The sequence below is a fragment of the Perca flavescens genome, chromosome 2 (assembly GCF_004354835.1).
Source record: "Perca flavescens isolate YP-PL-M2 chromosome 2, PFLA_1.0, whole genome shotgun sequence".
In the NCBI taxonomy this organism is placed as follows: domain Eukaryota; kingdom Metazoa; phylum Chordata; class Actinopteri; order Perciformes; family Percidae; genus Perca; species Perca flavescens.
The window spans coordinates 32,182,189-32,194,739 of record NC_041332.1 but is presented as its reverse complement, the minus strand read 5'-3'; the positions used below and the strand labels follow the sequence as shown (position 1 = coordinate 32,194,739).

The window sequence follows — 12,551 nt, the reverse complement described above, 5'->3', positions numbered from 1 at the left end:
CTCATTCAGTGAACATATGGGCATATCACATAATAAAGTATTTTCTTGACAAGTATAAGTAATATCTCATATCATTTATTTATTGTTGCGGATTTTAAGCTAAATTACTCGTTTTACATCTCTTAATTGGCATTACTCTCGCGCCCCCTTTTCCAGATTAAACCGGCTTTCCACAGACCGAGCTGAGGCTCCACTGATTAGCATTAAGGCAACCTGAATCCCTGTCTAACACCCGGCTCAGAGCCAGCTTCATGAGTTAAGTGAAAGGTGCGCGAGTTATGCACTTTTAATCGAATTAGCTAGGCTACATTGTAAACAATAAGCACTTGACGCCGGATGACAGCTGTACTAACTTGGCAGGACCCCGCGGTGGGAGGCTGGTATCTCTCCCCGCCCCGGTGGTCTGATATTCGGGGAGAGTGTGCAGTGTGCCGGCGGGGCTTGGGACTGTAAATGCTATTTTGAAAAATGACCTCCCTCTCTCTCCGTGGACTGAGGGAGAGTCACACACACACACACACACACACACACACACACACACACACACACACACACACACACACACACACACACACACACACACACACAGACACAGACACAGCTGCTAGGAACCATGTCAGAAGATGACGGATACAGTTGTCGCAAACGGACAAGTCAAGTTCAGAGATGGAAAAAAGGTTAATTTCTCCAATATTCCTCTTATAGTTAAACTTTAAAATGTATTTTTATACTTCAGGGTCAACTACAGGAATATGCTTTTGTCATTTATTGATTCTTTACAAACTTCTCCACAGTGGAAGACTCGGTGCGTCGTTCTTCGGAAGCCCTCTCCAGTCGCAGGTATGTGGCAACCCGCTTTCATTTTTACAATCCTTTTACTATTCCCATTGAAAATGTGCACATTTATACATCGACAAAAAAAATCAGTTAATACATCCGCATCATTTAGCACTAATATCTGCTTTTCTGCAGTTCTCTGCTTTTCTCACAACTTGTGAATTGGCCGTGAGCCACAGGAGCGCATAGCGCAACATATCAACGTCAACACGTGGGTATATCACGCAATACAACAGCTGAGTTGATCGATTGAGTTTATTTAATTGACTAAATTCGTCTTTTAAAGGGTGCAGACAAATGAGCGATGTATGTCCCCTACATATAAGTCTGGATATTAAATTAAATCTTAAGGGTTTTTAGTGGCAGTTGGATTTCAGGTAACCTTTTTTTTGAAAGATTTCCAGCTAATATTGTGACATTGCCACAGTGTAACCAAGGTTTCTCTCTTCAAGCTGGGCAGAAAATGAAGACAGCATGTTTCAAAACAGAATTGAGTTTCACTTGAGACGCTGTGGACAGCCACACTGTTCCCCTCAGCATACATAAACATTTGGCTCAAGGTGTGTGTGTGTGTGTGTGTGTGTGTGTGTGTGTGTGTGTGTGTGTGTGTGTGTGTGTGTGTGTGTGTGTGTGTGTGTGTGTGTGTGTGTGTGTGTGTGTGTGTGTGTGTGTGTGTGTGTGTGTGTGTGATCAGCTGTGCCAGTGGATCAGTTCATTGTTTTAGGATTTGTTATGACAGCTGTGTGCCATAAACACAGACAAGACACGCAGCGGAGATTACAAAAAAGTGAATCTGTTGTTATTCTGCTATTAAGCACAGAATTGCTGTCTGTCTTTTAAAGCTCCTCACTCTGTGTGTCTCTGCATTAGACTGTCTGTCTCTGCTGGTGTATAAGGAGAAGAAGAAAGGGAAGGAGAAGGGCAGCAACCAGAAGGAGAGGCTCAGTGTAACTCTGGAGGTATGTTCAGCTGCAGCAGCCTCGCTGCTTCTGATCTCAGTGCAGGTGAAACACACCGGTGGCAGCTTTATTACAGCTCTTTGGTGTCGTTGCATCACATACCTCAGGCTTTCTACTGCTATCACACGTACAAGGGGATAGACCAAATAATGTCACTGCCACATGGATGGATAAGGACTTGAGGTAAAAACAGGAACGCAGCATTAAACAAAGGGGAACACTTCCTTAAACTGACAAATCCACCTGGCCTCAATCAGGAGAGACACAACTCTTTTGATTGAGGCTGATACGACTATTTCCATTGAGATAATACAAAGAATACAGCATTAAAGAGAATATTAGTAATACAATCTAAATTCTCAGTGTAATTTACTTCTTTTTTTTTTCCCACCCCAGGGGATCTGTGGTGTAGAGCCAGGGCCCGGATATGACGGGGTATCCTACACCCTCTCCATCCTCTGTCTGGCACACACGCTGGTCCTGGGCTTCAACAGCCGAGACGCCCTGCTGGCCTGGGATGCCCGCGTCCGCTACAGCCTGGGAGAGGGTCAGTGGTTGGACCTTGTGTATATGTCACGGTCTTGAGTGCTTGTTCTAGGATGTGATATGTGAATGATTTATGTACTGAAGAGGAAAGTTAGTTTACTAAGCTGCAGTTGGATTCCACACATCAAGAAATTCAGCTAGTTTTATATCAGGTTAGTTTGTGTGTTTGTTTTAAGTAGCAGAAGCAAGGATCTCAGAGTTTCTTAAAGGTCCCATGGCATGAAAATTTCACTTTATGAGTTTTTTTTTTAACATTTGTTTAATGTGCGTTCCCCCAGCCTGCCTATGATCCCCCAGTGGCTAGAAAAGGTCGATAGGTGTAAACCGATCCCTGGGTATCCTGCTCTGTCTTTGAGAAAATGAAAGCTCAGATGGGCCGATCTGGAATCTTCTCCTTATGAGGTCATAAGGAGCAAGGTTACCTCCCCTTTCTCTGCTTTGCCCGCCTAGAGAATTTGGCCCAGCCATGAGAGAGAGACATAATGGCTTTCAAACGAGCAAAGTGGCAGTTGGTCAAGGCCACACCCCCCCCTCTCTCCTCCTCAATAGCTACAGACACAGAAATGGCACATCCTAAGGAAAGCTCATTGTGGGACTGGCTCTAGTGGCTTTAATTCTGCACCAAGGCTGGATTTTGGGAAAGAGACTTCAGATACAGTATTAGGGCACCACTGAGGTCTATATAAAAGCATCCAAAGAGGACCTTTTAAAAAGCTGAAGTGGCAGTTGTTTTTGTGGATTAGTAGTACCAACTACCCTCTTATAGGGAGTTTTTGTTTCAAGGAGTGACTGATTCAGCATTAGTATCTAAAAATATTACTTAAGTGACATCAGATGCTCCGTAACCCAGTTCTTATTGCCCTGAACATGTTTTAAAGCCTGAATGTGACAGTAAAAATATCCTAAGTCCTTTTGTAATTTGGTTGGCCACAAGGTATGTATATGTAACGGTTTGGCAAAAAAACTTAACTAGAGGTCATTTGCTCAAGGGGCTCAAAGAGATGACAAGTGGATTTACACAGACAGATACAATCTGTCCTCCATCACTGTGGTCATTCTCTATCTGCAAAATCTGCTATCTCAACTTCACAACTTTCTTTTCAGTGAAAAAGTGGTTAGCTGAGGATAAAGGAGAATGACAAAGGACACTGAATCCCATTTACGTATATACGTGAACTGTGCTAGATAGAGTTGCAACAACTTTTGAGATTTAAGTATTATTCGAAGTGTAATGTGGTCAGAAGCAATGTTTTTTTTTTTTTTAGAAATATTACAACTGAAGGGTCATTTTTATTGTTGCACCTCTAGTAAGCCTTTAGATGCGTCCTCTGCACAATAACGTGTTTGAAAGAAGAGTAAAACAAGTGCACCTTTTTTCTGGTACCTATTACCCCGCTAAATTCGGTCCACCCGTTCATTTGATCTCATCCACCTACTCTCTTAACACAGTCCCAGCCAAACAGCTTAAAGAAGACTTAGACCACAAGCATTTCATCGATTGTTAAAAACTCTGGCTTCCGATTATAAGTTTACAGTAGTCAATCTAAGAATTCTAACTTGGACCTCTCAGAAATTACTTTTTACTGCTGTCCAAACTTTCTTTTTAAAATTGGTCTTAAATATGCTCGCTATTATCATGAATTGTAATAACCTATCAATAAATCCAGCCTGATTTGTAGTTGTACTCTCCAGCCAGTGTTAAATAAGGTATTTTGTGCAGTACTGTCAGTATTTCTAAACATTTTTCTGAACAGGTAATTTTTCTTCCCCCTCTTTCCAAAATATCACGTGCAGGATATTTTCGAGGTTCCATCCAACCCCATAATCATACTATCCACAAGCATTCTGTTCTTCTGTCACTATGTGACTGTCTCATCATTTCGTCTCTCTTTGAAACCCTGCAGTTTTGCTAATGCATGTCGGAGAACATTTTCCAGCTTAATAACAGCAACTCTGTTCTTTCCGGTCTTCTGACTGTTAAAATAAAATCCACAGCACATTAAATATTTTATTTTACAATGCAAAACCCACTGTTAAGAATCACAATGTAACTATTTAAACACAGGATTTGTAGCTGTGCTTTCTGTGGCTGAGAATAGTTCTAAACGTATCCACAATTGTCTTTGTATCCTCTTGAAGATTACTACAGCTCTCTTTACCTGACAAAAGTTGTTATCATGCCTGCAGTTTGTCCACAATGCTGCTAGCCAAATATTGAAACCATTTCACCTCAACTTACCCTTCTTGCAAATTATGAATACTTTACATTGCTGTTAACGTTTTCCAAAGCATCCTGATTCCCTACCTTCAAGGCAGCCTTTGGTTTAACATCATTTCATTATGCTAGAAAAACACCTGCTTGAGATTAGTAAACCAACACACCTGCACGATGCTGCCCTCAGCTACATCTTTGAATGTTTAGCTCCCTGCAAGCCAGACTGCACCCAGAGGTGCTCAGGCAGAGAGCTCTTCAGCCTGTTCAGCAGTCTGTTGAAGGTGAAGAGAAGTGAACTACATAAAACCGTTTTTCAAGTGCTTTCTAAACTATTTTTTTTAATTTATTTTGTACTAATTCACGTTTTTCCTATAACTTGTTTAAAAAACCCCACTAATTGTGTCGTACTGTATGTGCACATACTGTACATAGATATAGTGTATGTGCATACTACATGTGACCCTATACAGTATGTGTTTGGCTGCGAGAGGGAGCGACACACCTTGGAGAAAGTGCCATCTGTACAAACTGAGCGTTGACAAATTGCAGCCAGCAGAGCTTAAAGAACTGCTTAATCATCATTACCGCAGCCATTGTTACACTGTACATGAGTGTTCATGTGCTCGTGTGTGTGAGATATGCCCTTTTAGTTAGTTTTTTTTATGTTCACCCTCATTTGTTGTGTGATAAATGTGCTTTATGGTGTGTGTGTGTGTGTGTGTGTGTGTGTGTGTGTGTGTGTGTGTGTGTGTGTGTGTGTGTGTGTGTGTGTGTGTGTGTGTGTGTGTGTGTGTGTGTGTGTGTGTGTGTGTGTGTGTGTGTGTGTGTGTGTGTGTGTGTGTGTGTGTGTGTGTGATAATTTCTTCTCAACTCTGTCTCTCTTTTTCTCCTTTTAGTCCACAGGTTCAGTGTAAATGTCGAGCCGGGTACCAAACTGGAAAGCGGACCCGCGTCCCTCCACTTGTGCAACAACCTATTGGTACTCACCAGAGGCGTCCCTCCTGTCGTCATTGGCCACTGGAAGTTGTCGGCGTTGCGTCGATATGGTGCGGTGCCAAATGGCTTCGTGTTCGAGGGCGGGACTCGCTGCGGATACTGTGAGTAACTCCTGGATTGAGGAACGTTTACTGCTGTGTGAATTTAGACACTGTGGCATGCAGCCAAAAAAAGGCGACTCTTTTAACACTAATAGCTGAATAACAGCTATGGGCAATGTATAGTACCTCACATCCCTGGCTCTGTTGTCTTATTTGTGGGTAACTGACTGAACCTAGAGGACATAAATTCAGGGCAATTTCTGGCAGAGCTACAGTAGAGCTTAATGAGGGAAAAAGTCCACAGGAATTTAAGATGTCTGTCCCTCAGAATCAAACAGCTTCTTTCTATGTTCCCATTTTACACCAATATTCAATCCATCATTGGAAGCACCAATGACAAGACATGTTGCATTTTGCATAAGCAGTGTGATTTAAACCTAAGCCAACACTGTTGGTCTTTTTTACATGTCTATATAGATTTTATTTATCTTGCAAAGCAGACAACCCAACAGGAAACACAACAACAAGTTGAACAAAGAAGAAATACATTTCTACTCAATGAAGAATGATATTTAAGTTGCTTGTTTCCTGTATGAATTGAAGATTATACCTAAAAGATACCCTCAACCAGTAGGAGATTTAAGGGGGAGGTGCCACTCCCCTTGATAGCAAAATGATCAAAATGCATGCCCCTTGTTAACCCTCCATCCCTCATCTTCATCCCCTAATAACAGAGCGATGGCTGGGGCACAGGGGTTCTTTGGTTGAATATGTCTAGTCTGCCTGAATCATTGATCCCCAATCTCACTGAGGTTTATGCAAGTTAGAATCTATAGCCTGACCATGGCTCTGAAATATCAGTAGCCTTACTGTGCTGTACATTGATAATTCCATGGGGCTGTCTGTGGCCCCGCCCTTCTGATAGTTTCGTCTTGGATCTGTAATATACCAATAGAGTCGTTCATGGGGCGGTACGCTGTCACAAAATCCATAAGAATGCATTCAACCATTGGAGACTGATGTTCAGTGTAAGAGTGAGTGAACTTTAAAGTTTAACCAACCAAGAACTCACTGGACCAGTAAATTTGTCCATGTGATATACAACCACTGCAGCATAGATGTCTAAATTACACTTTTTAAAGTGCTTCCCTTAGATGAATAAATTCTCTTTTTTCATTTCTCTCTAGTGCGTAAAGATTGATAGATCTGTCATTTAACACTAACAGACTCCCATAAAAACCTGTGATTTATTCCAGGTGTTTATAGAGTAACTTTATCCACATAAGAAATTACTTTCTATGTATGAACCCACCACTCTGTACGCCTGCCCACCAAATAATGTGGTGTGTGTTTGTGTGGTTGCCAGGGTTTAGGTATCCTCCGAATGTCCCGTTGATGTCGGCATGAATGTGAAGAATGAAAGGTGTGTGTGTGTGTGTGTGTGTGTGTGTGTGTGTGTGTGTGTGTGTGTGTGTGTGTGTGTGTGTGTGTGTGTGTGTGTGTGTGTGTGTGTGTGTGTGTGTGTGTGTGTGTGTGTGTGTGTGTGTGTGTGTGTGTGTGTGTGTGTGTGTGTGTGTGTGTGTGTGTGTGTGAGATAAGAGTTAAAATCTGACAGTGTTAATTTATTGTAGGGACACTTGGCAAAAACTGCTGTGTTCCCGATTTTATTAAGATACCTGAAAATATTTGTTTTACTACCTCTCCTGTATAGTGTAAACTATCTCCTTGCTGACATTTTGTTTTAGAGGTGTGTTAGTGTTGAGGGAAAGTTTGTGTGTGTGTGTGTCCCCGCAAACCGTCTCATGGCTCCTACAGGAATAACCATGAGGGCCCAGGCTCTGGTTTCAGTGTTCTGATGGGCAATGTCTATAAATACCAGCCTCCCCTGTAGTGGTCACTCAGCCAATCACAGGCTGGACAGCTAATCGCTTCACTTCATCTGTATATTACCCAGCAGCCACTGGGGAAGTAGAGAGAGGCCCTCTTGGCGTTGGTGCAGAAACCGAGTGACAGAAAGATGTAAGAGTCAAATCGGCAAGTCACATTCCTTGCATGAGTGCAAGGTAAAGCCGAGTGTTGGTTTACATTTGCACATGTTTATTTGTATTTGGTGAGTACATGTGAGACATACCAGTGCTCAGCAGTGATATTATGTTGTTTTGTCTGGTTTCATCCAAAGCAGACTGTATTTGGGGCTATTACACGCTTACTTGTCGGCTTATTGTCATGTTTTGAGCATTTATGTGCACTTATATCGAAGCAACCGCAGTGTAACATGGCTAAGATGCTGTAGTAACATTGTAAAGTCTATCTTGGAGTCAGCTGTTGTGTGCAAATACCACAATACAATTTGGGTACTTGTAAATCATGCAGAAACATTAAAATACTGTAAATAGAAACACACTGATGTGCTGCAAAGAAAATCTTGGAGCTTGGGAGAGCACAAGAATCTCTTCAGTAACACACAGGGCATTGGTATGCTTGAAAAGTACAAAATACTAGAACATATTTATATCAGGCCATGATCTGTGCAAATGGTGCAGAACAATTACTGGCTAATATTAGGTTGCACTTTTTGAGCACTGTACTTATATCCAACATCTGATAAAATAACTCCTTTACCCTCTCTGCTCCCTAATTTCCCTTGAGGCCTTTTCGCTTCAGCAAATCAGTAAGGGGGGCCCTCGGTCATCTAATGCTGCTGTGTATAAAAATATTTTACCCTTGACTGCCACTGGGCTCTTTGCTGCAGCTGCACTTTGAAAGTCAGCTGTGCCTCGGACGATAAGATTTCTGGCTGCAGAGTAGAAGACATATACCGCATTGACAAGACAAGCCTTACTACTGCTATGGACACACGCGCGCACACACACACTGCCTGACAGCCAACTAACCACTCCTGTGGCACAGTGGGCAGTTGTGCTGTGCAAAGCCTTTTACTAGACAGTAATCAGTTGAGCTGGGGTCTTCATGGATGTCTGTTGGACATGTGCCTTTGGTTGCACCATCATATGCACACAATGTAGCACTGTGAATCAGTACATAGTGAGATCAGTACTCCAGATAATGAGGCCATGATGTTCTGTAATTGATGATATTTGGAGCAGAGCTGTGTCTTAGCTAGATGGAAATTTTCTGGCTTATCAGGTCCATAAGCATTCCTGCTGACCCTGTACCCTACACACACACACACACACACACACACACACACACACACACACACACACACACACACACACACACACACACACACACACACACACACACACACACACACACACACACACACACACACACACACACACACACACACACACACACACACACACACACACACACACACACACACACACACACACACACACACGATCCTCTGCAGAGGTTAGATGTTCCGTCAAGCTTTGTTATCTAGATAAAAGCAATTTTAAGCTGACATGCTATGTCAGCAATCTTTCAATATCCCTCAGTGGGCATAAACACACTCGCACCTCATAATGTAGTACAGTAGTATGTCGATGCACGTGGGACGTTTTTCCCTTAAAAACTATATGATTCATCTTAAGAGGTTTATCCTGAGATAATAAAGTGTCAGCGTATCCTGCAGCAATTTTGCCTTACAGTGTCATTATAGTAGTTATCCATCTTCATCTAGATCAGAAGATTCTTCATTTTATACTCACAATCATGCACGGGAGAATTAAAAGGCTTATAATAAATGGCTATAATCAATATTGATGTGCTATGTCTGGAATCTGCAGTTCTCCCTGGCTCTCCTGAGCTTTTAAGCAGCTTTAGATCATTCAGGACTCCAGACTAATGTTTTTCACTAGGAGCACAGTGGCCCCCAACTGAAAATTTTAGGGGCACAACCAGAAAATTTAGGGGCACACACCGTAAATCAACATGCTAACCAAATATTCACATTTCTACTAATTTCCACTGTATTACTAATAAATACTTTGATAATAGATGCAGATATTGCAAAAAGAGGAATAAAAAAATCATCTTTTTTTATTCCTCTTTTTAGTCAACTTTAGCATGGGTATGTAAACTTCTGAGCACAACTGTATGTATTAATAATACGTCAAACGGCAGGCATTACGGCACTCAGGGACAGCTTCGTTATACCAGACTTATATAATAAGATTTAACAGAACTATATATTATATCCAAACAAGCCTTAGTGATAAAGTTGAAGATTATGTATAATATTTATAAAAAAAACAACTGTGTGCTGTCTGACATTTCCCTCTGGAAACAGCCGGTTTCCCCCAGAGTGGAGAGTACCTGTATTTGGACTGGGATGGCACTGTTCCGTCACGTTTCCCTCTCTACTGGACCCAATTCAGTACATAGATCCAAGAGCTCAGCGTTAGAGAATCTAAATTGGCAGCCAGTCATCATCATGGTCCCTGAAGTCTCTTTTTCTCCTGATTCTTCCATTAGTGTAGGCCTCCTGCAGGGCCAGCAGTGCCATCATGCAGCATTACGCACGGGTTCACCGCAGTATTTCTATGTTTACAACAATTTGTGATTAACACCTTGCCAACACAGCATCAACTAGTGGTATCCCCCACCCCAAGATACAATTTGAAGACGAAAGAAAGTATAATAGGCAAACACACTTTTCTTCATGCAGGTTTTGTCACAAAAGGTATTAAAGTTCGGACTGATGAGGACATTAAGGGTAACAATGCATGAGAGCTTAACGGCTGTATTTTCAGACTTTGACATTTGATGATATATGCACAGTTTTAAAGACAGATATTTAGTTGTTTACGCTGTGTTCAGCAGTTATCTAATTGTAGGGTATTTGATATCCTATATTCCATGAAATTGTATTTAAGATTTGAGTTGGAGGTGTTTATGGAACAAGTATCACTCAGTACAAGCGCAAATAACACTGCTGGATTTAATCTTCATGGTAACGTGGATGATATGTAGTGAAAAAATATGCGTGAGGCATCAATACTTGAAAATCTTATGAGTAATCTTATTCCCATTTTACTTTCTGCAGTCTGACTTCAGTTCACCACCTCCCCATTTGCGTCGCCAATTCCTATTTTGTCTCCAAAATGTGTGTACGCATGGGTCAGAGTTTGCGTAGAGGACCGCACATTCTCCCGTCAAGTTGGTTTTTTATAAATCACAACCTTTTGCGTGGGATGTGGCGTACGCACATTATCAGCCCCGTTTTGTGCGTACGCCACGTTTATAAATGAGACCCCTGGGGAGTTAATTAGCAGCTCCAGCATTTCCACTGACTCAGAAACTACTATAAAATACATTGTAGGTTTCATTTAATTTCCAGTGATGATTCAGCTTTAGGAACTAAATGGTGCTCTGAAAGCACATTTTAATAGCATTGAACACATACTAAATAGGAGTAAGTAAAATATAACCTTCTAGTTTGAGATATATATATATATATATATATATATATATATATATATATATATATATATATATATATATATATATATATATATATATATATATATATATATATATATATATATATATATCTCTCTTGTCCTGTTTCGTCACCTATGGGTTTTAAAATAAAAAAGTACTAGTAGTATTATCTTCTTCTTCATTTTCAGCAGTTTTTTAAATGTTTTGTTTGAAATTATATTCAAAGCAAAGAAACTCAATTTTCTGCTCTACTTTCTCAGCTGTTTTTTTTTCTATTATAGTATCTGCAAACTCTGTTCCATAAGAACAAATATGATTTGTTTACCCAACCCCTGAGTAATGGCTTACTTTGTCTGTTTTTCAGTATCTCAGCAATGTGACATTTTGATGTTTCATTATATATATAAAATATTTTTTTTTGCTTGCCTTGTGTTTGTGGGCTTGAGTGGACGGTGAGGAATGAATTGAGAGACCTTTTTATTTAACCTTTAGAAGAAAGCGTGGTTGCTACTGCAAAGAACAACCTTGCCCTTAAAACAGCCTTCTGAACTTCACTGAATATTGTTTGACCTTGCTCAAAAATGTGATTTTACTCTACATTTCACTATTTACTACAGTATTTTTTTTACTTAACTCTGCCATTTACCATACCTATTAATACTGCTTCATGCTGTTTAATTTTTCTTTTTCTCAACTCCATCATTTTTTGAGTCATCCATTATATACGCATGTCTCTCATTGTTGGTGCTGTCTGTGTTCTCCCCTTCCATCTTCCAGGGGCTGGTGTTTTCTTCTTGTCCTGTTCAGAAGGAGAGCGCATCAGTTTGCTGTTTGACTGCATCGTCAGGGGCATCACCCCCAGCAGGACCCCTCATGGCCTGCGCCCTGTCCTGCCAGGTCAACACACACACACACACACACACACACACACACACACACACACACACACACGCTTTTTCAAAAAATACAATATGCTTGCAATCACTGGTCCCACTGTTCTGAGCTAAAACAATCAATCACAGTAGTATGTAACTGTGACTTCTATTATAAAGGTTTACAGCCTTGTTTAGTGTTCATGTTTAGCATTTGTCAGGCGCCATGCAAACGGAAACACCACATGCTTAAAGCCCCAAGGGTCACCGCATTGATTGAGGGGTCATGCCTTGTGTGTGACTTGTGTGCTATTGTAACGTACTGCTAACTTCACAGGAATTTCTGAGACCACAAATATGTCGACAGAGTTTAGTGACAGTTGGAAAGAGAAAAGTTATACAGGGCACATACCAGGGATCTGACAAATCTGCAATACCTCTGAGTAGACACGGAGACAAGCCCACCTCCCTGTGGTACAGTGGCTTTGGAGATATGCTTTGGAGGTCCTTTTGACCTTCAATTCTATTAGCTACTGCCAATATCAAACTGCGCTTAACACGTTTTGCAGAGTCAGTTATCATTTAAAAGTATAATATTCACCTGGACCCAGTTTCCCAATCTATTTCCATAATACTGATGTATTTTAACTTTCCCGTCTGTAGGTCTCAG

The 12,551-nt window shown here is 41.0% G+C and overlaps 1 protein-coding gene across 3 annotated transcripts in view; it reads left to right on the top strand.

Moving 5' to 3' along the window:
* Positions 1-583: 583 nt before the first annotated feature.
* The window catches only part of dok7b (docking protein 7b), a 25,809-nt gene continuing 13,841 nt past the window's right edge, over positions 584-12,551 (top strand). For all 3 annotated transcript variants that reach the window (XM_028595316.1, XM_028595325.1, XM_028595309.1), the window contains exons 1-6: positions 584-677; positions 795-840; positions 1,708-1,796; positions 2,193-2,343; positions 5,454-5,654; positions 11,787-11,906. In XM_028595316.1, coding sequence (XP_028451117.1) covers positions 624-677; positions 795-840; positions 1,708-1,796; positions 2,193-2,343; positions 5,454-5,654; positions 11,787-11,906 — 661 coding nt within the window. In that variant the 5' untranslated portion in view covers positions 584-623. The remainder of the gene's footprint in view (positions 678-794; positions 841-1,707; positions 1,797-2,192; positions 2,344-5,453; positions 5,655-11,786; positions 11,907-12,551) is intronic.